Raw genomic sequence first — 25,942 nt, forward strand, 5'->3', positions numbered from 1 at the left:
CAATGATAAAGACAGTATTATCATGTCAGAAGACTAGTTCTAGTTAAAGAATGAACATGAGTTGTTCTTACTTCAGAGATTGTGTGTTTCTGTCCTGAATCTGATGTTTCTGTCTGCAGCTTCAAACTGAGTGATTATTATATCTGCTCGCATCCCTCATACAGCATCACATCATTTGTTTATTCCTCAAAATACATTACCTTTTCATTTTTCTTCCTTAATCATGTGTTTCTCTGTGTTGGTCTTTGTTTCTGTAATTCTCTGGAAGTGTGTTAATTTGAATGTGGTAGAGACCTGAGGCTCTGTATGTTTCTGTATGCACACAATGCAATTACAAATGGAAATAAAAGTAATTTATGGAAATCATAGACACAGAGAACATTATGTACACAGGTGATGTTGCTTCATCTACTGCTTATGCAAACGTTGATCAAACTACAAACAATACAAAACTATAATGGTATAAGAAACAGAAAACAAAATAATTTGTTGTTTAATAATGTAATTAATAAATATAATTTGGATTGTCCCTGTTCGGGTGCCATTTTGTGTAACAAACGCTCTCAAACATCAGTTTAACGAAAGCCACAATAAAGGTATGGGATACAATCCATTGAGTTTTTGATACTAATATATTAAAGTGTCATCGGTGTGGTGTCGTCTGCAAACTTCAGGAGCTTGAAAGAGGGGTCTTTAGATGTGCAGTTGTTGATGTAGAGGTAGAATAGCAGTGGGGAGAGAACGCAGCCCTGAGGAGCTCCAGTGCTGATGGTTCGAGTGCTGGATGTGAATTTACCAAGCTTTACTAACTGCTGTCTGTCTGTCAGGAAGCTATTGATCCACTGGCAGACGGAGGTGGGGACGGAGAGCTGAGTCAGTTTATTCTGAAGGGTGTCCGTGATGATGGTGTTAAAAGTGGAGCTGAAGTCTACAAACAGGATCCTCACATAAGTCCCTGGTCTGTCCAGATGCTGCAGGATGAAGTGCAGTCCCATATTGACAGCATCATCCACAGACCTGTTTGCTCTGTAGGCAAACTGCAGGGGGTCCAGTGATGTCCTTCAGATAAGCCAAAACCAGTCTTTCAAATGATTTCATGGCCACAGATGTTAGAGCCACAGGTCTGTAGTCATTAAGTCCAGTAATTTTGGGTTTACGATAAACTTTATTTGTCCCCGAAAGGAAATTTGTCTCGGGCAAAGTGCTACAATGTTATTCTAGACAATAATACACACAATAATAAACCAAACATTAAATAAGACAATTAAGAGCAAACATTAAAATACAACAATGTGTAATATACACTCACCTAAAGGATTATTAGGAACACCTGTTCAATTTCTCATTAATGCAATTATCTAATCAACCAATCACATGGCAAGGAACACAGGACTCAGGAATTCGACGAATTGAAGTTTTAATGAAGCGCAGAGAATAAACGTTTCCAACAAAGGTTACCAAATGATATTACGTTGCTTTACTTTAAGACCGGACCAACATAATCACCAAACTGAATGCTTATAAAGAAAACGGAAACAAAGGAGCAAACAAGATGATTAATACAAAACAGGTGAATGGAATAAACGATGATTAACTAATGACAGGAAACTGACCAAATAAGGACAAACTGAAACCAACACGTGAGAATTGCAGGTTTCCAATCACATGTAAAGTTTGGTAGCAGTTATTTCTTCTAGTTCTTTCTGCATTTCTGTTCGCGTGTTTTTAAATCTGTTTCATTCAGGTTCCAAATAATGGCTCATTGGCTTAGATATAACACCTTATGCACACATGCAAAGTATTGCAGCTGTTATTTCTATGAAATTATGTTGTCTTTGCTATTCTGTTATAGGTTGTTTTTTTTTCACTGCTTGTCCTATTTTGGCACAATCCCTAATTTGAACTTGAGTAGTTTTACTAAGGGCACCCATCTCGCATGAAATGAAACTATATAAAACATATTTTACCCGACTGTCTGATATAAATGTCAAATTTGAATGTGGTAGAGACCTGAGGCTCTGTATGTTTCTGTATGCACACAAGGTAATTACACATGGAAATAAAAGACAATAGCAACAACACATTCAACTCTTTAATTATGGAAATCATAGGCACAGAGAACATTATGTACACAGGTGATGTTGCTTCCTCTTCATATGATGCCAACTAACAGTCAACATTATAAATTAATTTCAAGAACTATTAATTTCATTTACTGGTGTAACAAAACAAGCTAGATATATGAATCTTGTTCTTTCTCTTTTCGCTAATTAACATGGATATGATTTATTTGACATTCTATTTATAAAAATAAAAAATATAAAATAATATTCTACATATTTATTTTACATACTTCTTTATTTGACTCTCTATTCTATTTCTATTTGATCTATCTGTCTTTTTATTAATAAAACACACACACTTGTCCCTCTATCAATTGCATATTTATTCTCTAACTGCTATCCTTTCTTGAAAGACTAACACTAGCTTTCTTTTTTCTATATTACATCTGCTTGTTTCTTTAAAAAAATTAAAAGAAAACACTAGGTTTCTTTTTTCTATATTCGATCTTCTCGTTTTCTTAAAAAAAATAATAACTTGCTACATGTACTGCATTAAGCTAACTGAGACTTATATTACTTGCATGTTGTCGCTCTTTTGTTGGTTTTGATTGCTTCTATTGTCCTCATTTGTAAGTCGCTTTGGATAAAAGTGTCTGCTAAATGAATAAATCTAAATAATGTAATGCATATGAAGATCTCCAATGACTCATGTTCATATTCACTTATGCCATTTTTATACTACAACAGCAGAGCAGAAGCTACATATAAAGCACAAAAAGGTGCATAAATGCATTCACACATGAGTTACAAGAGCAGGAAATTAATTTAAATATAGAAACACTGAATGAAGATGTGAATTCATAAATAATGAAATATACACTCTACAGTCACGTCAACAGTTGAGTTAAAATAATGGTTATAATTATTAGTGTGTCTTGTGTTCCATGTTAAATTGTGCATTTTCATTCATTTTTTGAGCGAGTTACATTAAGCTATGTTTAAATATCTCATTCATCCATTCACGCTGCAAAAATGCTTTTCTTACAGAGTATTTTTTTAAAAATCTTATTTCAGGTTTAAATATGTAACTAAATATCTAATATCTAATTCTTAAATCAAGATGCATTTTCACAAAATGTTAAAAGATATTTAGTCTTGTTTCCTGGGGTGAAACAAGTGCATTTGATCGAAAACAAGTGAAATTATCCACCATGAGGTAAGAAAAATAATCTTAATGCAAAAAAAGAGATTATACTTTATTTTTCAAGCATGGTTCAATAAATGTTAAGTTTTGTTTTCCTTTGGTGTGACAAGCCTAAATTATATTTTATAAATAAAAACTACGTGTTCAACTACATAATCATGGAAAACTAAGCAAATGTTTCTTGCTAACCACTGATGACAGGTTAGCTAGGAATAGCAAGGTCATGAACTGACTCAGGAAGCTGAGACCTTGTTTGGTGTGACAGATAATGTCCACCGGTGTGACGCTTGTACTTTCACACCACAGGACAAAGATGTCACACAAGTGGACAAGGTCTCTTTAAAGGGTTAGTTCACCCAAAAATGAAAATTCTGTCATTAATTACTCACCCTCATGTCATTTCAAACCCTTTGTTTGATGACCTTTGTTCATCTTCAGAACACAAATTAAGATATTTTTGATACCGAGATTCGAACCCACAACCTTCAGGGTTACAAGTCTGACTCTCTAAACATTTGGCCAAGACTGCCCGTCGTCTGATTTCAGAAACAGTCAAAATGTTATCAGTGAACAAATCTTAGCTAATATCACCAATCAGCTCCTGAAGTACCCGTTGATAAAAAGATAGGCCCACATTCTTTGAGCACACTCTGAAAAAATATCTGGATGGTATTTTGCATACATTTTGCATACTTCTAGTTGGAAACATATGAGGAGGTGAGAGGGAAAAAATACCCCCCAATAAGGGCCACCGTAATATACAACTTTGTAATTAGATGATGCACACTTTCTGTTTTCAGTCTGTTTCACTGAATTTTGGTGAGAAAATACATAAATGCATGTAAAATACTCAAGAGTGAAAGAACTAAAAAATCATGTATTTGCTATCATTGAATGAAAATGTCATTGCAGTGATCATGGGCCACCCTGTTATCTACATAACAATGTGATCATCTACATAAAAAGCTTATTTTATTGCATCTGAAATTGGGATGAGATCCTCCCGGCCGTGATTAAAGCATATTCAAATATTGTGTGGAGTCTCTGTGGTTATTGCTGCGCAGCAGGTTAGTCGAACACTAAAGGTCTTAGTCCCTAGTGATAGTGTTCAAAATGGGCGTGACGTCATCCGACTCAGTACAGTGTTGCCAGAAGATGTTCTAGAGTATAAAATCTGTAAGTGTTGCCAGAAGATGCTCTAGAGTATAAAATCTGTAAGTGTTGCCAGAAGATGCTCTAGAGTATAAAATCTGTAAGTGTTGCCAGAAGATGCTCGAGAGTATAAAATCTGTAAGTGTTGCCAGAAGATGTTCTAGAGCACATATGTCAGAGTCAAGGCCCGCGGGCCACATCCGGCCCGCGAGAAGGTTTTTTACGGCCCCTGGGATGATCTTGATTTATTATTAGAACCGGCCCGCAGACCGCAGCAAGCCGGCAGCCCGCAGATCTTTTACACGCACCAATACTACATTTCCCACAATGCAACGGTGACGCACCGAGTAGTAGGCTGCTTCATTTCAATATTTATTGGCACAGCAGTCGTCAGCATCACAGTAAAATTAACTTTCAGATACCCATCAAAAATGGCAAAACGGAAGGTGGACACTGAGAACCGGGGGTTTCAAACAAGGTGGGAGTCGGAGTATATGTTCACGGAGGTAGCTGGAAAACCTGTGTGTCTTCTGTGTGGAGAAAGTGTGGCGGTACTGAAAGAGTATAATCTGAGACGACATTATGAAACGAAACACGCGGACAAAAACAAGAATATGGACATGGAACAAAGGCTACAAAAGGCAGAGGAATTAAAACGAGGCCTCAAATCTCGACAGGCTCTGTTCAAAAAAGCCAAATCACAAGGCCAGGCTGCTGTCAAGGCCAGTTTTATTTTGGCAGAAGAGATCGCTAAATCAGCCCGGCCATTTACGGAGGGGGATTTCATCAAAAACTGCATGATTAAAGTTTGTGACGAAGTTTGCCCAGAAAAAAGGCAACTCTTTTTAAATGTGAGTCTGAGCAGAAACACCATTGCCGAGAGAGTAGACCAGTTGTCTATCAATCTAAAAGAGCAGCTTGTGAAAAAGGGAAAAGATTTCATTGCATATTCCTTGGCTGTGGATGAGAGCACCGACATTTCTGACATTGCCCAGTTGTCAATTTTCATCCGCGGAGTGGACTCCAGCCTAAGCGTGACAGAGGAGTTTTTGGCTTTACGTCCTATGCATGGCACAACTACGGGGCATGATTTGTATGAAGAGGTGTCAAGATGTGTAAATGAGATGGAGCTGCCTTGGGAAAAACTCGTGGGTTTGACAACCGACGGAGCACCTGCGATGTGTGGACACAGGAGCGGACTGGTGGCGAAGATACGGGAAAAGATGCAAGAGGAAAACGCGACAGGTGAGCTGACAGTTTATCATTGTATCATACACCAGGAAGCGTTGTGCGGTAAAGCCTTGAAAATGGAGCATGTAATGAGCATCATCACGCGCACAGTTAACTTTATCAGAGCCAAAGGTTTGAATCACCGCCAGTTCAAGGCATTTCTGACGGAGTTAGAAACGGAGCATGGTGATTTGCCTTATCACACAGAGGTGCGATGGCTAAGCCAGGGAAAGGTGCTTCAAAGATGTTTCGAGCTTCGTGAGGAGATTTGTCTGTTCTTGGACAGCAAAGGGAAAGACACAACACAACTCCGAGACGAAATGTTTCTGTGTGAAATGGCTTTTCTGTGTGACATTACGAGTCATCTGAATGCAATGAACTTGCAGCTGCAGGGTCGGGATCATGTCATCTCTGATATGTACAGTACAGTGAAGGCATTTAAAACCAAACTGACTCTGTGGGAGACGCAGATGCGGAAAGAAAATTTGAGCCACTTTCCCAGCTGCCAGACCATGAAAGAGAAGCACTCTACCAGTGCGTTCCCGAGCGCACAGTTGGCTGATAAAATAGGTATGCTTGCCGCTGACTTTCGACGCCGATTTGCTGACTTTGAAGCACAAAAAAGCAGGTTGGAACTGCTCGGTAACCCATTTGCTGTTGACGTGGAAAGCTCACCACCAAACCTCCAAATGGAGTTGATTGACCTCCAATGCAATGATGCACTGAGGGCAAAATATGCGGCAGTGGGTGCTGCGGAGTTCGCCCGTTTCCTCCCCGACACAATGCCCCAGCTGCGCATCCAGGCTGCTCAAACGTTGTCTATGTTTGGCAGCACATACCTGTGTGAACAACTGTTTTCTTTGATGAACCTGAACAAAACATCACACAGAAGTCGACTTACTGCTGAACACCTCCACTCAATTCTGAGGATTTCCTCAGCTCAGAGCCTTACCCCGAACATTGATGAACTTGTGGAAAAGATGGGACACCACCAAGTATCAACCTCAAACAAGTGAACATTACTGTGCAATCACATATTTAGAGTTTTTACTCAGTTCAAGTTTAAAAGTTAAAGTTTAATATTTGTTTTCACTGCATGTTACTTCTCCTTAAACAAAGTGTTGTTTTTGATTAATAGATTTTTGCACTTTATTTTATTGTATTTCAATCCAATTATATTTTAAAAATATTTCAGTTGAGTGGATGATAGAAAATTGCTATTATTGTTTTTTTCTTTGAAGTAAATTTAGCCCACTTTTGCTAAAATAGAAAATATAGGCTACTGATGGTGCCTTGAATACCGGTTTCTTTCATTTAATGTTCATGTTATGGGGATTTTTATATAAAGGAAATTTGTCTTTTGTGTCTGTTGAAAATTAAAGATTACTGACAGAGCCATAAGAAAATATTGCTTTATTTATCTGATCATATTGGAATATATTTGTTAGGTTTTCAGTAGGTTCAATTAGGTTCACTAGACTATATGCGTCATTTAAAAATTTTTCAATGAACATTCGAACAGTCCGGCCCTCGGCTTGTAGCTAAATTTTTTATTTGGCCCTCCGTCCATTTGACTTTGACACCCCTGTTCTAGAGTATAAAATCTGTAAGTGTTGCCAGAAGATGTTCTAGAGTATAAAATCTGTAAGTGTTGCCAGAAGATGCTTGAGAGTATAAAATCTGTAAGTGTTGCCAGAAAATGCTCTAGAGTATAAAATATGTAAGTGTTGCCAGAAAATGCTCTAGAGTATAAAATCTGTAAGTGTCGCCAGTCAGGTGCGTAAGGAAATTTCTACAACAGTAGTAATAGATAGCAAATAAATAGTAGATAAGTTTTACTTTAAATGGTTTGGAAAAACTGACGAGATGTAGAAATTCAACAAAGACACTGTACTAAGAACAAATATTAATACCAGACCCAGAAATCACGAATGAGCAAAAACTAACTTCACAGTTGGATAAAGGTAAGAAAAGAACGGGTTTAAATGGCCCTACTTTTTAAACCTGGCATCCTCAAGATCTGCACTCATCCTCTGGTCCAAGGTACCTTGGTTCAAGTTTTCCCCCTCTCCGTTGCTCATTTCTTTTATTTTTCCTCCACACCTTGTCCCCAACTTTAAAAGTTGAGGGGTGAATTCAGTCTTTTTTCACATTTTCATGGCTTTTTTGGATGTTCCCCTTAACCTCTGTTAACATTTTACTAAGATTTATAGCAGACTCTGTCACCTCCTCGAAGAGCACTGTGTCCTCCAGAGTCTTGTCAATCTGAAATAAAAGTTCTTAGGCCCAATCGTACACCGGGCACAATGCGACACCAGGAGTGACGCAAGTGTTTTTTGCTAGTTGTCGTTTTCACGTCCAGCACCACGTTGTTTAAATAGCAAATGATAACAGGTCTCTCTCCCAAAAATTAGAAAGTGCTTTGTTGTCTGTTACGTCCCAGGACGTATGTTTTTGTTGTTGTTCTCTCTCTCTCTCTCTCTCCCTCACTGCCACCTGTCTCCAATGATTGGCTGTTCACACTGATTGGAGGATGAGAAGGAGCAGTGGAGATTTAAGCAGCATTACCAGCTGCTCTGTTGTGAGGTTTCTCACCCCTTGTTTTCTAAGGGTTAGTTTGTTGTTCAGAATTATGTTTTGTTGATTGGATTCTCTTAGTGACTTTGAGTTTATCCACCTCCTGTTGTAACTTCCATCTTTACAACCAGAAAACCTGTTATTGTACGTTAATATTTGTTTGTACTTTTTTTTTTTTTTTTTGTATACTGTTCCTCACTGCTGACACACACACACAAAACACCATTTTTATTCTGTTATGTGACATCACCTACCCTCCCCTAGACTTGATACGGGAATGTAACATTGTCATTTAAAATGTAGTTCTTGGTCCAAACATTACTGTGTCCAGGTGCCTGTCCCGGTCTTTTGGTTGATCACCCACGAGTTTGTAGAGAGCTCTGAAAATGTATTTCATTATAATTCAGTCAGGTCCATAAATATTGGGACATCGACACAATTCTAACATTTTTGGCTCTATACACCACCACAATGGATTTCAAATGAAACGAACAAGATATGCTTTAACTGCAGACTGTCAGCTTTAATCAGGTGAATGGTGTAGGAATTACAACAGTTTGCATATGTGCCTCCCACTTGTTAAGGGACCAAAAGTAATGGGACAATTGGCTTCTCAGCTGTTCCATGGCCAGGTGTGTGTTATTCCCTCATTATCCCAATTACAATGAGCAGATAAAAGGTCCAGAGTTCATTTCAAGTGTGCTATTTGCATTTGGAATCTGTTGCTGTCAACTGTCAAGATGAGATCCAAAGAGCTGTCACTATCAGTGAAGCAAGCCATCATTAGGCTGAAAAAACAAAACAAACCCATCAGAGAGAGAGAGCAAAAACATTAGGTGTGGCCAAAACAACTGTTTGGAACATTCTTAAAAAGAAGGAACGCACCGGTGAGCTCAGCAACACCAAAAGACCCGGAAGACCACGGAAAACAACTGTGGTGGATGACCGAAGAATTCTTTCCCTGGTGACAAAAACACCCTTCACAACAGTTGGCCAGATCAAGAACACTCTCCAGGAGGTAGGTGTATGTGTGTCAAAGTCAACAATCAAGAGAAGACTTCACCAGAGTGAATACAGAGGGTTCACCACAAGATGTAAACCATTGGTGAGCCTCAAAAACAGGAAGGCCAGATTAGAGTTTGCCAAACGACATCTAAAAAAGCCTTCACAGTTCTGGAACAACATCCTATGGACAGATGAGACCAAGATCAACTTGTACCAGAGTGATGGGAAGAGAAGAGTATGGAGAAGGAAAGGAACTGCTCATGATCCTAAGCATACCACCTCATCAGTGAAGCATGGTGGTGGTAGTGTCATGGCCTGGGCATGTATGGCTGCCAGTGGAACTGCTTCTCTTGTATTTATTGATGATGTGACTGCTGACAAAAGCAGCAGGATGAATTCTGAAGTGTTTCAGGCAATATTATCTGCTCATATTCAGCCAAATGCTTCAGAACTCACTGGACGGCGCTTCACAGTGCAGATGGACAATGACCCAAAGCATACTGCAAAAGCAATCAAAGAGTTTTTGAAGGGAAAGAAGTGGACTGTTATGCAATGGCCAAGTCAATCACCTGACCTGAATCCGATTGAGCATGCATTTCACTTGCTAAAGACAAAACTGAAGGGAAAATGCCCCAAGAACAAGCAGGAACTGAAGACGGTTGCAGTAGAGGCCTGGCAGAGCATCACCAGGGATGAAACCCAGCGTCAGGTGATGTCTATGCGTTCCAGACTTCAGGCTGTAATTGACTGCAAAGGATTTGCAACCAAGTATTAAAAAGTGAAAGTTTGATTTATGATTATTATTCTGTCCCATTACTTTTAGTCCCTTAACAAGTGGGAGGCACATATGCAAACTGTTGTAATTCCTACACCGTTCACCTGATTTGGATGTAAATACCCTCAAATTAAAGCTGACAGTCTGCAGTTAAAGCACATCTTGTTCGTTTCATTTGAAATGCATTGTGGTGGTGTATAGAGCCAAACATGTTAGAATTGTGTCGATGTCCCAATATTTATGGACCTGACTGTATATTACATATGACAACCTTTCAATTTTGAAACATTTAACTCTTGTGCCATGTTCTTTGATTTTAATAAATTATGAATGCATTTTATTATATATATGCACATACAGTATAAAACATTATAAATACATTAACTGACTGATAATTATTCTTAGGCACACCGATCCATGTTAGAACTAAGCTGACCTTCAGTGTACATCTTGGGAATCAAACCCATGATCCTAATACCGTTCATCATCTGCTAAACTACAGCAAATGTACACAACTGACTTATGCAGCAGCCAAACAAGGGCAACAACCCCACTGACAACTTTTAATGAGTCAGTACAAAACATTTAAAAACCACCTCACCCCACTCATAACTGCTGCTTCTGTCTAGTTTTTTCTTGATTTTCATTTATTCAGTCACGTAACATCTTTACGATCACATTAAACAGTAGACATTTCAGACGCCAGGCACGAGTCAAACATTGTCAATGCTCACAACGCATGCTCTTCAATTGCACGCAGAACTATTGGGGCTATTTACACCTGGTCACTTCATGCATTTTTTCTGATAGGATAGCTATCTGATCCTGAAAAGACCAGGTGTAATTGCCCTCCGAAATGCATTCAAGACTGATATAAATGTGTAAGAGTGTTTTATAGGCTACATGGCATGATATAGTCAGATATGACCGCGCTAATGCAACAAGCATCACCGCGGACGAGTAGCTGAGTATCTCTTCAGAAAGCTGACACACAAACTGCCGCGAATGAAACTGAAAGTAAGTCGCAGACGCTCAACACACAATCATCTTCATTAAAAGTAGTGAGACTAACCTATCTTTCCAGTGCTGATGCCGCGGTCGCTGATATTGAAATTAGCTGATAATGAATAAAATGCAGTGCATATATCTATTGCTTTCATTGATGTGAACGCCATTAAATTTGCATGTAGCGTGGGAATTGAAGAACGGATATTGTTTTTGGTTACATGAAATGCAAAAATGCAATTAGCTCATAAAACTGAGGGCACACGACAGGCGCTGTTTGGATGAGCATGAGGCTTGTATGTTCAATGCATGGAGTGTGTGTTTCACTAGCTCTGTTCCCATGGACACCTTTTGTTTGACCTAATTCTGGATATTTCCAGGCTAAGACGTGTATCCGTCTCTAAAGCCTTGTCTACACTAAGAGAACCCATTATATCAGTTGATGTGGTGACTGTCCACACAGGAAGTGGAGCGAGGCAACAAATCTTCTACAGTAACTGATACCTCCTTCTATTCCAAATCTTGGAAACATGCTTTGTATACGTTGAAAGCGAAACCTATTGCATGCTTCCCAGCCCAAACAACCCCCCCACGTGAAACTGAAATAATAACCGTGATATTTTGGCCATATTGCCCATCTAAGTCATTCATCCCACACTATCAACAGGCGGGTCACGTAGGATACACTTCTTGTACTTCGTTTTGTCACCACAAAGTGTCACTGTGGCCTCAAATCTTACCCCTTGACTGCTCTGGCTCGATTGCTATTTATGCTAATTACGCTACGGACAAAGAAATTTAGAAATATATAAATGTGGAAATAAAGAAATAAATACATAAATACGAAAGTAAATACATTTGGAAAAAAATTAAAAAAAAATACATGAATAAGGAAAAAAATTATAAATAATTATTTATTTTTGCTTTTTTACTTTTCTTTGTTTGTTTATTTATATATTTTTGCTTTTTTAAAATTTCTTTGTACATTTATTTATTTCTAATTATGACAGGTTTGGCATTCCACAATAGACTACATTCCTATTCATTTTTTTCATTATTTTTTAAACAAGACACTTTAGGAGTGTAAATGCTACAAGCAATATAAATAAAATTAAAATAAATTTAAACTAAAGATTATTTTGAAGAAAATACACTTACACTGTGGGCCAATTTTACTTGTTTTAAACTCCAAGTAAACACGAACATCAAAGCCTGCCATGAAGAGTCGTTGTGATTTTTTTCCCCAAAGTGTTATGGAAGTGGTGTATAATATAATATGCCTGAAAGCTGCGCTGTCATAATCGATGCATTATTACGGATCATAATCATGTCATGATGCAGGCAGTGTTTAAATTAATTCAACAGAATATGTTGTCAACTATTCAGTTTTTTTTTTCATTAATATAAACTGTAAAGGGGCCATGAACTGAGAAACCAAAATTCCCAAACATTCTGTAAGTTTTTGAACTGTTGTCAGGGAACTGTCGTGTGTGTCATGTGTTCCTGCCCCTTGTGTTTCCTTATTTGGTTTGTTTCCTGTCCTTGTCTGATGTAATCATTAGTTAATTCTTGTCTAGCCGTGTTTGTCTCGTTATCTATGATTTACCTGTGTATATTAGTCCTGTCTGTTCAGTTAAACTTCGTCTGGTCTACTCGTTATCCCCGGTGTTGGATGTCTGTGTCATACCTTGCCCTGCCCTGCCCTGCCTTCATGTCAGTAAAGTGTGTTATTTGAGTTTATATCCTCGTCTGCGTATTGCTGGTTCCTCCCTCGTGTGTGCACCGTGACAACTGTCTTCTAAAAACAATTTTTATTGAAGCCAGTCTGCCAAAACAATAGCTTGTGGAATGTGCAAACCGTTGCAGTCTGTCAGTCATATAATGGCAGTCAATGGGACCAGCTAAACAGCTAGAAACATACCTTTTAGGTGGAAACTCACACGCACCAATGGGTGGAGAGCCAGGTAACCTAATCGCAGCCTTTATAAAACAAGTACCAGGTTCTGATAGGCTGTCATACTAAATAAGGGGGGTAACTTGCCCACTCTGCCACACTTGTGTCATGCGTTCAGAGAACATTTTATCCCTGAATTATTGCTCTGTGTGAATTGTGCTCAAAAACATGTCACCTTCACGTCATCTTCTCTGATAAGCGTTCTGCACATGCAGCTGACATAAACCACACTTTCAATTAGAAACAAATAAACAAAAAAACTATGCAGTGGAGAAGTGTTTTCCATTTTGACACAAATCTTTTACGTGATTCAAAATCTAATTACTCCTTTGAACCGATACATTTTTATGAATGGCTAAAACAACTGATCTGTTCAACACTCATGTGGTTAGTGCTTAGTAAGATTTAGCCTTTAACTGATTACACAGCCGATTCCCATCACACGCCTTACTTAAGCCATGGACTTCCTCAGTCAGATCGCAAAGTATTGTATAGTGTAGGCTGTATCACTCTCCTAGCGATAGCTACACTACGGAGTCCACTCAGTTGTCATAGTCTTGACAACATAGGCTTACCTGTTTTCTCGTGTTTTGATTCTTGCCTGTGTTTCCTGGATTAACCCTTTGCCTTGCCGTTCAGACTCTGTTTGCACCTCACTTGGACTATTGCTTGTGCACCTGGATTATCTCTCTGCCTTGCCCTGTTGGATATTGTAGGATATCAGAGACTGAATCAGACAAAATTTAAGATGCGATCAGAACATTGAAACCTGAGGACCCAAAATTCCAGAGAGGCCTCAAGAAAACAGCTGATGCCGTAAATCAGATCCCTAGCTCCAACTAGTCTGAAGCAAGCAAACCAACCAACTCTGTCAGTGAGCAGCTTGCAACATTAAAACAAAAGGAACACTTATTGATAATTCCAACTCAGGAAGGAGACTTTCAAATTTGGGGCAAGTAATCAAGACTGATGGGCAAAAAGATGGCCATCAAATGTGTTCCACAATATAAATTACGAGCTTCCTTAGATTGACTATCCCCCCACCCAAGACAAAGAACCAGAGTGAAATTCCTTTGTTCACAGAGACTGTCTTTTCCATATGCACCTGAAATCATCCTAAAAGGACTTCTGAGCAACTAATCATTTCTATGCATAACTTCATATTATGTATGTAACCACACACTAAACTATCATGTTTTAATCACATTATGTATGTCTTTTTAATAATTATTGATTAGCTGAAGGATTCATATGCGTGTTTGGTATGTATGAGTCAAGTCAAGTCAAGTCACCTTTACTTATATAGCGCTTTTTACAATGCAAATTGTGTCAAAGCACTGCACAATATCAAAAAAAAGGAAAATAAAGTGTCAATAAGTTTGAATAGTGTCTTTGCAATAAGGTCGGCGATATCGCTGGAAATGAAGCGTCCCCAACTAAGCAAGCCAGTGGCGACAGCGGCAAGGAACCAAAACTCCATCGGTGACAGAATGGGGAAAAAAAACCTTGGGAGAAACCAGGCTCAGTCGGGGGGCAGTTCTCCTCTGGCCAAACAAATCAGCAGTTCAGTTCCAAACTGCAGTAAAGTCAGATTGAATGGGCTCAGCTGGTTCCAGTGGTCTTTTCCGATGGCTGTCTAAGTGGCGGGGTCCTCAATGGGGATCTGTCTCTGGCGTTCATCCAGGCGTTTGGCCTATGCCTACGATCAGGGACACATACGTCATCTCCCGGCGCTGATCCTCCATCTCAGGTGTTCGGTCATCTCAGATCATGTAATGGTTAGATCCAGACTGAAGTTCTGTAATTCCTGGCTACCACGGGATGTTAATCCCGTGGCAGGGACGTAGAGACAAGCAGAGACATGATTAGCGTAGCTGCTGTTCCATCTAAGCAAAAATAAATTGTTCAACCCAAGCTAAAGAATAATAATGTACATTTGATCAGATATAACTGCAGTACAAGATTATAAAATGCATTATGTGTATGCTTGGCTAAAGAGATGTGTCTTTAATCTAGATTTAAACAGAGAGAGTGTGTCTAAACCCCGAACGTTATCAGGAAGGCTATTCCAGAGTTTGGGAGCCAAATGTGAAAAAGCTCTACCTCCTTTAGTGGACTTTGCTATCCTAGGTACTACCAAAAGTCCAGAGTTTTGCGACCTTAGAGAGCGGGTTGGATTATAGCGTGGTAGAAGACAAGTTAGATACGCAGGTGCTAAACCATTTAGGGCCTTATAGGCAAGTAATAATAATTTGTAAATGATACGGAACTTAATAGGTAGCCAATGCAGAGACTGTAAAATTGGAGTAATATGATCATATTTTCTTGATCTGGTAAGAACTCTAGCCGCTGCATTTTGGACTATCTGTAGCTTGTTTATTGAAGATGCAGGACAACCAGCTAGCAGTGCATTACAATAGTCCAGTCTAGAGGTCATGAATGCATGAACTATCTTTTCTGCATCAGAAACAGGTAGCATGCTTCGAAGCTTGGCAATGTTTCTAAGATGGAAGAATGCTGTTTTTGTAACATGGGAAATATGATTTTCAAAGGACAAGTTGCTGTCTAAAATAACACCCAGATTTTTGACTTTAGAGGACGTAACAGTACATCCGTCTAGTTGCAAATTATAATCCACGAGATTCTGTGTACTGTTTTTTGGTCCAATAAGTAATATCTCTGTCTTATCTGAATTTAGTAGGAGGAAATTATTGGTCATCCAATCTTTTACACTTTTTACACAATCTATTAGCTTAGATAGTTGAGAAGTTTCATCTGGTCTTGTTGAGATATATAATTGAGTATCATCAGCATAGCAATGAAAACTTATCCCGTGTTTTCTAATAATATTTCCAAGGGGCAACATGTAAATTGAAAATAGCAGAGGACCTAGGACAGATCCTTGTGGTACTCCATACTTTACTGGTGATAATTGAGATGACTCCCCATTTAAATGAACAAAGTGGTAGCGATCGGACAGGTAGGATCTAAACCATCTTAAAGCCTGTCCTTGAATACCAATATAGTTTTGTAATCGATCTATGAGTATATTATGGTCTATAGTGTCAAACGCAGCACTAAGATCAAGTAATACTAGCAATGAGGTGCAGCCTTGATCTGAAGCAAGTAGTAAGTCATTCGTAATTTTAACAAGTGCAGTTTCTGTACTATGATTGGGCCTGAAACCTGATTGAAATTCTTCATAGAGATCATTTTTTTGCAAAAAGGAGCATAATTGAGTAAACACAACTTTTTCTAAAATTTTTGACATAAACGGAAGATTTGAAATGGTTCTGTAATTTGCCAGTTCATTAGAATCTAGTTGTGGTTTCTTAATAAGAGGCTTAATAACCGCCACCTTGAATGGTTTTGGGACGTGACCTAAATATAACGATGAGTTAATAATATTGAGAAGCGGTTTTTCTGCTACGGGTAACAACTCTTTCAGTAATTTAGTAGGTACAGGATCTAATAAACACGTTGTTGGTTTAGATGCACTGATAAGTTTATTTAGCTCTTCCTGTCTTATAGTTGTAAAGCACGGCAGTTTTTCTTTGGGTGCGATGAATGAAGCTGAAATATTAGACGCAGTAGAATCTACATTTGTTATTGTATTTCTGATGTTATCTATTTTATCAGTAAAGAAATTCATAAAGTCATTACTATTAAACTGTGAGGGAACATTTAGATCGGGTGGCGTCTGTTTATTTGTTAATCTAGCCACTGTGCTAAATAAGAACCTTGGATTGTTTTGGTTATTATCTATGAGTTTGCGGATATGCTCTACCCTGGCAGCTTTTAGAGCCTGTCTATAGCTGGACATACTGTTTTTCCACGCAATTCTAAAAACTTCTAATTTAGTTTTTCTCCATTTGCGCTCAAGATTACGAGTTTCCTTCTTGAGAGAATGGGTATAACTGTTGTACCATGGCGCAGTACGTTTTTCTCTAACCTTTTTCAATTTGAGGGGGGCAACAGCTTCTAATGTATTAGAGAAGATAGTGCCCATGTTGCTAGTCATTTCGTCTAGTTCATGCGTATTTATGGGTACACAGAGCAGTTGAGATAAATCAGGCAGGTTATTTGTGAATCTGTCTTTGGTGGCTGGAACAATAGTTCTGCCCAGACGATAACGCGGAGCCATATAACTAATATCAGTAATAGGCAGCATGCACGATACAAGGACATGGTCAGTAACATCGTCACTTTGAGGTACGATATCTATATCGGTAAGATCAATTCCATGCGATATAATTAAATCTAGCGTATGATTAAAACGATGAGTGGGCCCGGTGACGTTTTGCTTGACTCCAAAAGAGTTTATTAGGTCAGTAAACGCAAGTCCTAACGCATCATTTGTATTATCAACGTGAATGTTAAAATCTCCGACAATTAGCAGTTTATCAACATTAACTAGTAGATCTGAGAGGAAATCTGCAAATTCTTTTAGGAAATCTGTATATGGCCCTGGCGGTCTATACACAGTAGCCAGAGCAAGAGATAGGAGAGATTTATTTTGCATATCTAACAGTGTAACATTAAGCAGAAGTATTTCGAATGAGTTAAACCTCCTGTATCCTGTTTTCTGAGTAACATTGAGAATATCACTATATATTGTTGCAACACCGCCACCACGACCAGTCTGACGGGGCTCATGTTTATAACAGTAGCTTGGTGGAGTAGACTCATTTAGACCAAAATATTCATTTGGTTTAAGCCAGGTTTCAGTCAGGCAGAGTACATCAAAATGATTATCTGTGATCATTTAATTTACAATAACTGCTTTGGGTGCGAGTGATCTAATGTTTAAGAGCCCAAGTTTTAAAAATTGTTTTTGTTCATTTATTTTGCGTTTTTCTGGTTTAATCACGATCAGATTTTTTCTAGATCCTGCATTGAATTTATATTTTGATCTCGCTATTCGGGGCACAGACACAGTCTGCATAGATTGGACAACGCAATTACTTCTATTTTTTAAGTGGGTAGAACAGAAGTCGTCATAGCAGTTATTTGAGAATTGGCTTACTAGTCAGATGGAGCGTAGCGTCCTGGAGATGTTGTCCGACAGGAGTTCCGCTCCGACTCTGCTGGGGTGCAGGCCATCAGCACGGAAAAGCCTAGGACGCTCCCAGAAAAGATTCCAATTATTAACAAAGAGCAGTTTCTGTTCTTTACACCATGACGATAACCATTCGTTTAAAGCAAAAAGTCTACTGAACCTTTCGTTTCCTTGTCGATACGTGAGAAGCGGTCCTGACACGATGACCGTCGCCGCAGGCGATGTGCTGCGTACCGTCTCGATCAGGCTCCTGTAGTCCCTCTTCAGTGTCTCCGTCTGCCGCAGCTTGATGTCGTTGGCCCCCGCGTGCAGCACGACAGCACCGATGTTCTCGTTGCCCTTCAGGATCGCAGGTATCTGCGCAGAAACATCGAGAACACGTGCACCGGGGAAACAGTGAGTGTGCACTTTACCTTCAGCTGACGTAGCACGGACGTGCCGGACGATGGAGCTTCCCACGACCACAGCATCGCGTTCCGTCTCGCAGAGGGGGGCGAAGCGGTTCCGGGTGGAGATGAAGGACATCTGGGAAGATCGCGTTCCGGGTGTACAGGGTCTGTGCAAAGAAACACACGGAGTAGAGGTGGTGGGGATGTTAGAAGCGTGTACTTTACCTTCAGCTAGCGTAGCACGGACGTGCCGGACAATGGAGTCTCCAACTATCACAACGTCGCATTCTGTCTCGCGGAGGGGGGCGAATTTGTTTCTTGTGGAGATCTTGAAGACAGGGGGGGGGAGAAGTTGTCACCCGAGGCCTGGCTCGCGTCCTCCGCTGCTGCAGCACCCAGGGTCAGTGGTGTCCCGGCGCCGGAGTGAAGGACATCTGGGAAGATCGAGTCCTGGGTGCACAGGGTCTGTGCAGAGAAACACACGGAGTAGAGGTGGTGGGAGTGTTAGCAGCGTGCTGTATACTTACCCCGGACTTGTGAGCGTCAGCCCGGGATGTTTCCAGCGCAGCTCTTCGTTCCTTCAGCTGGGCCTTTTTCTCCAGCAGGTCGCGGATCTGTTTCTCCACGGCCTCCAGCTCCAGCTGCACCGAATGCAGCTTGAACGTGTCCTCACCTGCACTCAGAGGTAGACACAAATCCGCCATTTAAGCAAGTAACAGTGAAACAATAGTAATGTGTGTGAATAGAGGATTTGCAATGTAAGCGAGATTAGCGGCTGCCACGCTGCCGATGCTAACGGGCTATAAGCTAATAGCAGACTCGAGAATCAGAATAAAACTAGTGATAAACAGGCGCTCTGATCGGATTTGTTATAGAACGCTATAGTGGATATATTCACACGTTATAGAAAAGCCGTTTGAATAAGGCAGTCGAAGCCCCACTGTCGTCGTTAAAGCAGGTTCAGTGGCAAACGGTTCAATATAGCGCACTAACTAACAACCCGACCAAACGCGCCAACCCGTTTGACTAAGGCTGTCAAAGCCCCACTGTCGTCGTTAAAGCAGGTTCAGTGGCAAACGGGATCACGGAGAAAAAAAACAAAAAACAAAACGAAAAGGGCAAGGCCCTGTGTGTGTGTGTGTGTGTGTGAGATCTCAGTCTGGGTGTGTGCCGGAAGCGGAAGCGTTCTCTGGTGGCAAGCGTCCTCTGGTGGCCGGGAGCGTTTGACTTCAAAATGAGTTTGAAAAAATCATGCTTTAATTGATCATCTTGTTTGTTCCCTGCCTTTAATAGTCCTCAGTTCTTCCCTTGTCTTTGTCCTGGATTAATGTTATTTTCAATTGCTTAGTCGTGGTATTGAGGGTGGAGAGAGCGCTGGACATTCACTCCCCCCACCTACAATTCCTGCCGGCCGGAGACTCGAACCCGCAACCTTTGGATCACGACTGAGGTGCCCTTGAGCAAGGCACCGAACCCCCAACTGCTCCCCGGGCGCTGCAGCATAAAATGGCTGCCCACTGCTCCGGGTGTGTGTTCACGGTGTGTGTGTGTTCACTGCTGTGTGTGTGTGTGTGTGTTCACTGCTGTGTGTGTGCACGTTGGATGGGTCAAATGCAGAGCACGAATTCCGAGTATGGGTCACCATACTTGGCTGAATGTCACTTCACTTCACTTCACTTCACTTAAGTGTGTTAAGGCTTATTAAAGACTCCTTTCGTGTACTCCTGTGTTGGGCGCTTGCTTCTACAACATACCGTGACAATACCAACACATGTTTTAAATAGCACTAATATTAAAAATAAATGCAATACATACGAATAAAGATATTGGTTTATCATCACCATTTACCAAGAGTTTCTGCATCCAAGACTATTTTCGCTATGCTGCACAAGCTGAATTAACATGACAGCACATTGCTTACAATAAAAATAAACATGGATTGATACAAAATGTATGAATTACACTGTAAATGCAAAAAAGTACACATAAAATCTATTTTTAACACTGCTTTTTAGGAATAAAGGAAAAACTATTAAAAAAAAAGGAAACCTAGATGGCACTCGTGCTGTTAGAAAAACAAACTTTTTTTTATGACCAGCACGACTGTAATAAGGATACTGCAAAAAAAAAAAAAAAAAAAAAGTGTGATATGGCTGTTTCTGTCAAGGGTAAATTTTAATTTAAAATGTTGGTGATCGCCTACTATCTTAATAACATGTAAATCTATACAGAAATCATTTGCACTTCAATATGAATATGTCTTTAACAATTGTATTACTATTTAAAAAGATAATCACTATGCTTACAAAAGTATTTCAGTATTACCATAGGGAAACAGTTGCATCACTCCCATAGGCTTCCATAGGAACTGAGGAATACAGCAGTAAAACATGTCATGGAGCTACCAATAGTTCCAAACAACCGATAGTTCTAACACTGAAGCCCATTCATTTCAGTGCCTCTTAAGCTCACTCCCCAGCAACTTGAGGAAATTACAGCAGTTTTTGGCATTTTAACACATTGGTTTACCTCTGAAAAATGTGGCCAGTAGTTGTATTTTATGAAACGCATTATACATAATGTTTATTTTTAGATAATAGGCATTTGTGCTATATTTGCAGTTAGATAACGTGAGAAGCACCTTAATACCAACCATATTCTAGTTGTCATATTTTGAAGTTTTTAGTCTTTCTGCAATCTTTCTCTCTCTGTACAAAGTTGAATGACTTTCCGTGAAGACTTTCTCTGAATGCAGTTGGTTGCCTTGTGTTTTTTTTACAGTATTTAAATTTTTATTGGGTTAAATTCTGTATTTGCTGGCCCTTTTGTAACACACAATTATATTGTTTTCTTAAATGTCATAAATTAATACTAACGTGTCTAATTAATCTTTCTAAATTCAGCATTTAAAAAAACAAAACAATTGTTTTTTTTAAATCACCAATACATTTTTAGTTTTCAGGATTTATTTTACCAAACTTTGTACGTTATAAAGATGATAAACAACTTTGTTATAACAGAATGATTTGATATACCTTTTTTCTTTCTGCAAAATGTGTGTATAATGGGCATAAACGGGTTTTCTCATTATATGCAATGTATCTATGAACTAAATCTAATTTGCATATATTAGTGTAATAATGGGAGTAATAATTGACAAGATTTTCATAATATATAATATTGAAATATAATTTCTTTCCGTTCATTTGCTGTGCCAAAATGTGTAAAAAAATAAATCAACATCCTGTTTTGTAACAAAGTCATATTCTGATTTGAAACCCCATAACATTTTCCTGAGACGTTGATTTATGACATACAGTTTAAAAATTAGATTTAAATGATAATTACAAAATTTTAGCATATTTCCATAAGACTGTCACTAAATTAATATCAGACATTTCTGAAGACCAAGGAGAAGGAGTGGTCACTGTGAAACATCTAAGCTTTTGGTATCTCTGAAAAGCCCTGAATGTGCTCTGTACAGTACAGTTAAGATAGGATAAATTAGGAAACAAGACTAAGATGTAAGGGTATTACATATAATATTAATACGTAATTTAAAGAAATAGTTTAATTTAGCTCAAAGGGAATCATTTACGATTTTATAGGGATTTGAACAGAATCAGTGTTACGGCGATTCGCTGAACGAGCCGTATAACAAACTCTGTACTGGATATTAAAATCCCAAATATAGTGAAAACACTATTAAACAGCACAGTAACGAAATCGACAGATTAAGGCATTAACTTGTGAGCAGAAAACACAAGATACTTCTCTTTCAATGTAAATAAGATTTTATTTATATAAACCTAAGACATAAACTAATCTAACACATGAACACAAGCATTCACACGTTGCAGAAAGAGAGAAAGTAAGGAAAGGATGAGTTTAAGAGAATGGAAATGTGAAATCCCAAGTTCACAGCAATATGTTCAATTGCATAGACCTGAACAACCATCAATCACTTATTTAACCCTCGCTTTGAGTTTCTCAATGAGGCTAAAATTTATATTAACTGCACCTGATTCAGTTAGAATTTGGAGGTGTAGCTTGCGTGCTTTGCCTGTGTAACGGGGTTGTGTCCTCATTGCAGACAGGGGGTTCCCCGAAGTGTCTGATTGGCTGGAAGTTCAGTCTTTGAAGTGACGTCTTTGGGCATTGGCTTGTTGGAAGTTGAAGCGAGTGCAGTCGAAGCTGGACTTTGTATCAAACTTACATTAACACACGAAACTCCACGGAAAGAAAAGAAACTAAAGTAAAATAATAAAAATAAAATGATGTAACGAGACTAAGTTGTTTTCCTTCTCATTATGGCACATGAGGCCAGAGCACGCTCAAAGGGCAGCACTCGGTGAGAGGGACGAGAGATAGAGAGAACAAAAGAGAAGAATACGAAGAGCGAACAAAAAGAGGAAGAAAGGAGGAGGGACAACAGTTTTAAACTCGCTTCTGGACACATCCCATCTGGATGTCTTGACCAATTAGATAGGCTATTATCTTAGCTAGGGTGTGTTCTTTACATCATAAATCAGCTTGTTATCAGTCACATGGTCCGAATTTTACAGGCTTTGGCAAAGTATACCTTTTTGAACATGATTTCATAATAAGACTATGATGCATTTGACAAAGAATTGATTGGAAGAAACACTTAAAGCATGGATTTTCAAGCTCATACATACTAAATATGCAATATTTATCTTTAAGGCTCAAGCTATTCAATACTTATTAAAAAGACATACATATTATTTGATTAAAACATGATATGTGGGTACAACATAAAAAAAATGTCCTTTTAGGATGATTTTGTGTGCATATGGAGAAGAAAGTTTTTGTATAGTTCTAAGGAGAACGAAGGCATGTTCTTTAGAGAAAGGAATGTTGGTTTGGACTGTCCTCTGTGTGGAGACCTGCCCAAGAGAGAGTCTGTAGCTAGTGAATACAATCGTGGAACACGTGATGGCCATCTCTTTGACAATCAGTCTTGATTATTTGCAACAAATTTGACAGTCTCCTTCTTGAATTGGAATTATCACTAAGTGTTCTTTGTCTCAGTGTTGCAAGCTGTTTGGTGAAAGAGGCTCGCTGGTTAGGAGGCAGGAATCCGATTTATGGCGTTGTCCTGTTACAGCTTTGAGGCCTCTCTGCATTCCAGCTCCTCAGGTTTCAGTGTTCTGATGCATCTTAAAATTGTCTGATTCAGTCTCTGATATCCTACAAAGATAAGAATTATTGCTCTGTTCCTACATTCAAGTGCCTGTTTCTGTTATAAATGGTAGGTCAGTTTGTTTCAATGCTTAACATGAATTAATATATAAATAGGCCTACACACACACACACAGACACACATAGGCTATATACATGCACACAAGTACGTATACATATACACTACCAGTCAATCTTAAACAGTAAGATTTTTTATGTTTTTTTAAAGAAGTCTTTTCTGCTCATCAAGCCTGCATTTATTTGATCCAAAATACAACAAAAGCAGTAATATTGTGAAATATTTTTACTATTAAAATAGCTGCTTTTTATTTGAATATACAGGTGCATCTCAGAAAATATGGTGAAAGTAAATTTTTTCTTGAAAGTTATTTCAAAAAGTTAAACTTTCATATATTTTAGATTCATCACATGTAAAGTAAAACACTTCAAAAAATATTTTGTTTTAAGCTTGATGATTAGAGCTCACAGCTAATGAAAGTCAAAAATCAGTATCTCAAAATATTAGAATATTTACATTTGAGTTTCAATTAATGACCATCCCTACAGTATAAATTCTGGGTATTTCTTGTTCTTTGAGACCACAAAAGGTGCACAAGCAACAGGGATGACTGCAAGCTTGAGAATACTGTCAAGCAAAGCTGATTCAAACACTTGGGAGAGCTTCAGTAGGAGTGGACTGAAGCTGGAGTCAGTGCATCAAGAGTCTCCACGCTCAGACGTCTTCAGGAAAAGGGCTACCAAGCCACTTCTGAACCAGGGACAACATCAGAAGCATCTTACCTGGACTAAGGAGAAAAAGAACTGGACTGTTGCTCAGTGGTCAGAAGTCCTCTTTCAGAGGAAAGTAAATTTTGCATTTCATTTGGAAATCAAGGTCCCAGAGTCTGGAGGAAGAGTGGAGAGGCACAGAATCACGTTTTTTTCCTTTTGTATGTTTCTGTTTTTCAAGTCAGAAAACTTGCATTCCAATGTGCTGTCCAGTTCTACTGCACATTCCCGGTCTGAAACGCAAATGGCTGGCAAAGACTCTTTCACTGCTTTCCTCAAAAGGAACTGATCTCTTTCGAGAAAACCACAGGCCACCAGTGTGGTGAGAGCCACTAGTTTTAATACTCACACTGTGGGAATTTTTTTCAACAATTTACACACTGTATACACTACACACAATTTCACCCCAAATAATGTATGGAATATGGATGAAACTGGTGTGACCACAGTGCAGGCTCCAAAGAAGGTAATTGGCACAAAAGGAATGAGCCAAATGTCCTCTGGAGAAAGGGGTAAGCTTGTTACTGTTGCAGTGGCCATTAATGCCCTGGGGAATTCGATTCCTCCATTTTTGGTTTTCCCCCGCAAGTGATTTTATTCACACTTCATCAACGAAGGGCATCAGCTGGAGCAGCAAATGGGTCTGGTTGGATGCTGGCAGAGGAATTTTTGCAGTTCCTTCAACACTTTGCCAACCATACGAAGCCCTCACTGGACTCCAAGGTACTTCTCTTGCTGGACAATCACGTGTCCCACCTGTCTGTCCCAGCCATGGATTAATGGAAGGGAACGGGGCATCATTCTACTTACTTTTCCGCCACACTGCACTCATAAGCTCTGCCCCCTGGACAGAACAGTTTTTCGCTCTTTCAAAAGGAGGGTCAACACGCACCTGGACCACTGGATGACAGCTAACCCTGGCAAGAACGCCACAATATACGACAGAGCCAAGTACATCCTCTGCGGGTTTCGCCACACTCCACCAGGGCTCCTCCCCTCTCCGCCTGGGATCCTAACCTGAGCTCCTAAATTATATGTTACTAATTACTAGAAATTGATGCAAATATAGTGAAACTGCTGTCTACCCTACTTAAACCCATTCAAACATACTGACAGCACGGACTTGTTTAAAACTATTGACAGCTCCCTGAACCACATGACCGTGTGTCAGCAACATCAAAAAGTGTCGCAACTCCGTTTCTCAACGGCTCTGATGGTAAACAGCCGCAGATCATAGCTCACGTGACGGCAAAATGAGCCGATGCTGCTTCTGCACTGCAAACGGTTACTTACTGCAAAAAGCTTAATGTCGTTACTGTTGATATACTGATTGCTGATATACTGCACTCGACCAGGCACATTTTAAAATAAGTGAAAACATGAACAATTACGGAGTCGACGTACAACCAGACTTGATTCCAGAGCTGGAATCGACTCTTGACTCTACAGCTATTCAGACTCGAGGAATCAACTCTTTTGGAGTCAACTCCCCATCCCTACTCTGGTAACATTATTTCCAACTTTCGCAGAAGTAAACA

The 25,942-nt window shown here is 39.3% G+C and overlaps 2 protein-coding genes across 2 annotated transcripts in view; one reads left to right on the forward strand and one right to left on the reverse strand.

The window, feature by feature from the left end:
* LOC306858939 (uncharacterized protein) overlaps nt 1–25,942 on the reverse strand; it is a 429,579-nt gene that overhangs the window by 99,535 nt on the left and 304,102 nt on the right. The window lies entirely within an intron of this gene.
* Nucleotides 4,851–6,665, forward strand: LOC306858509 (general transcription factor II-I repeat domain-containing protein 2-like; the record flags this gene model as incomplete). Its single annotated transcript, XM_079399075.1, has 1 exon — nt 4,851–6,665. The coding sequence occupies one exon, from the start codon at nt 4,851–4,853 to the stop codon at nt 6,663–6,665; it is 1,815 nt and encodes a 604-aa protein (XP_079255201.1).

Source organism: Barbus barbus (genome assembly GCF_936440315.1).
Source record: "Barbus barbus genome assembly, chromosome: 39".
NCBI classification, from domain to species: Eukaryota; Metazoa; Chordata; class Actinopteri; order Cypriniformes; family Cyprinidae; genus Barbus; species Barbus barbus.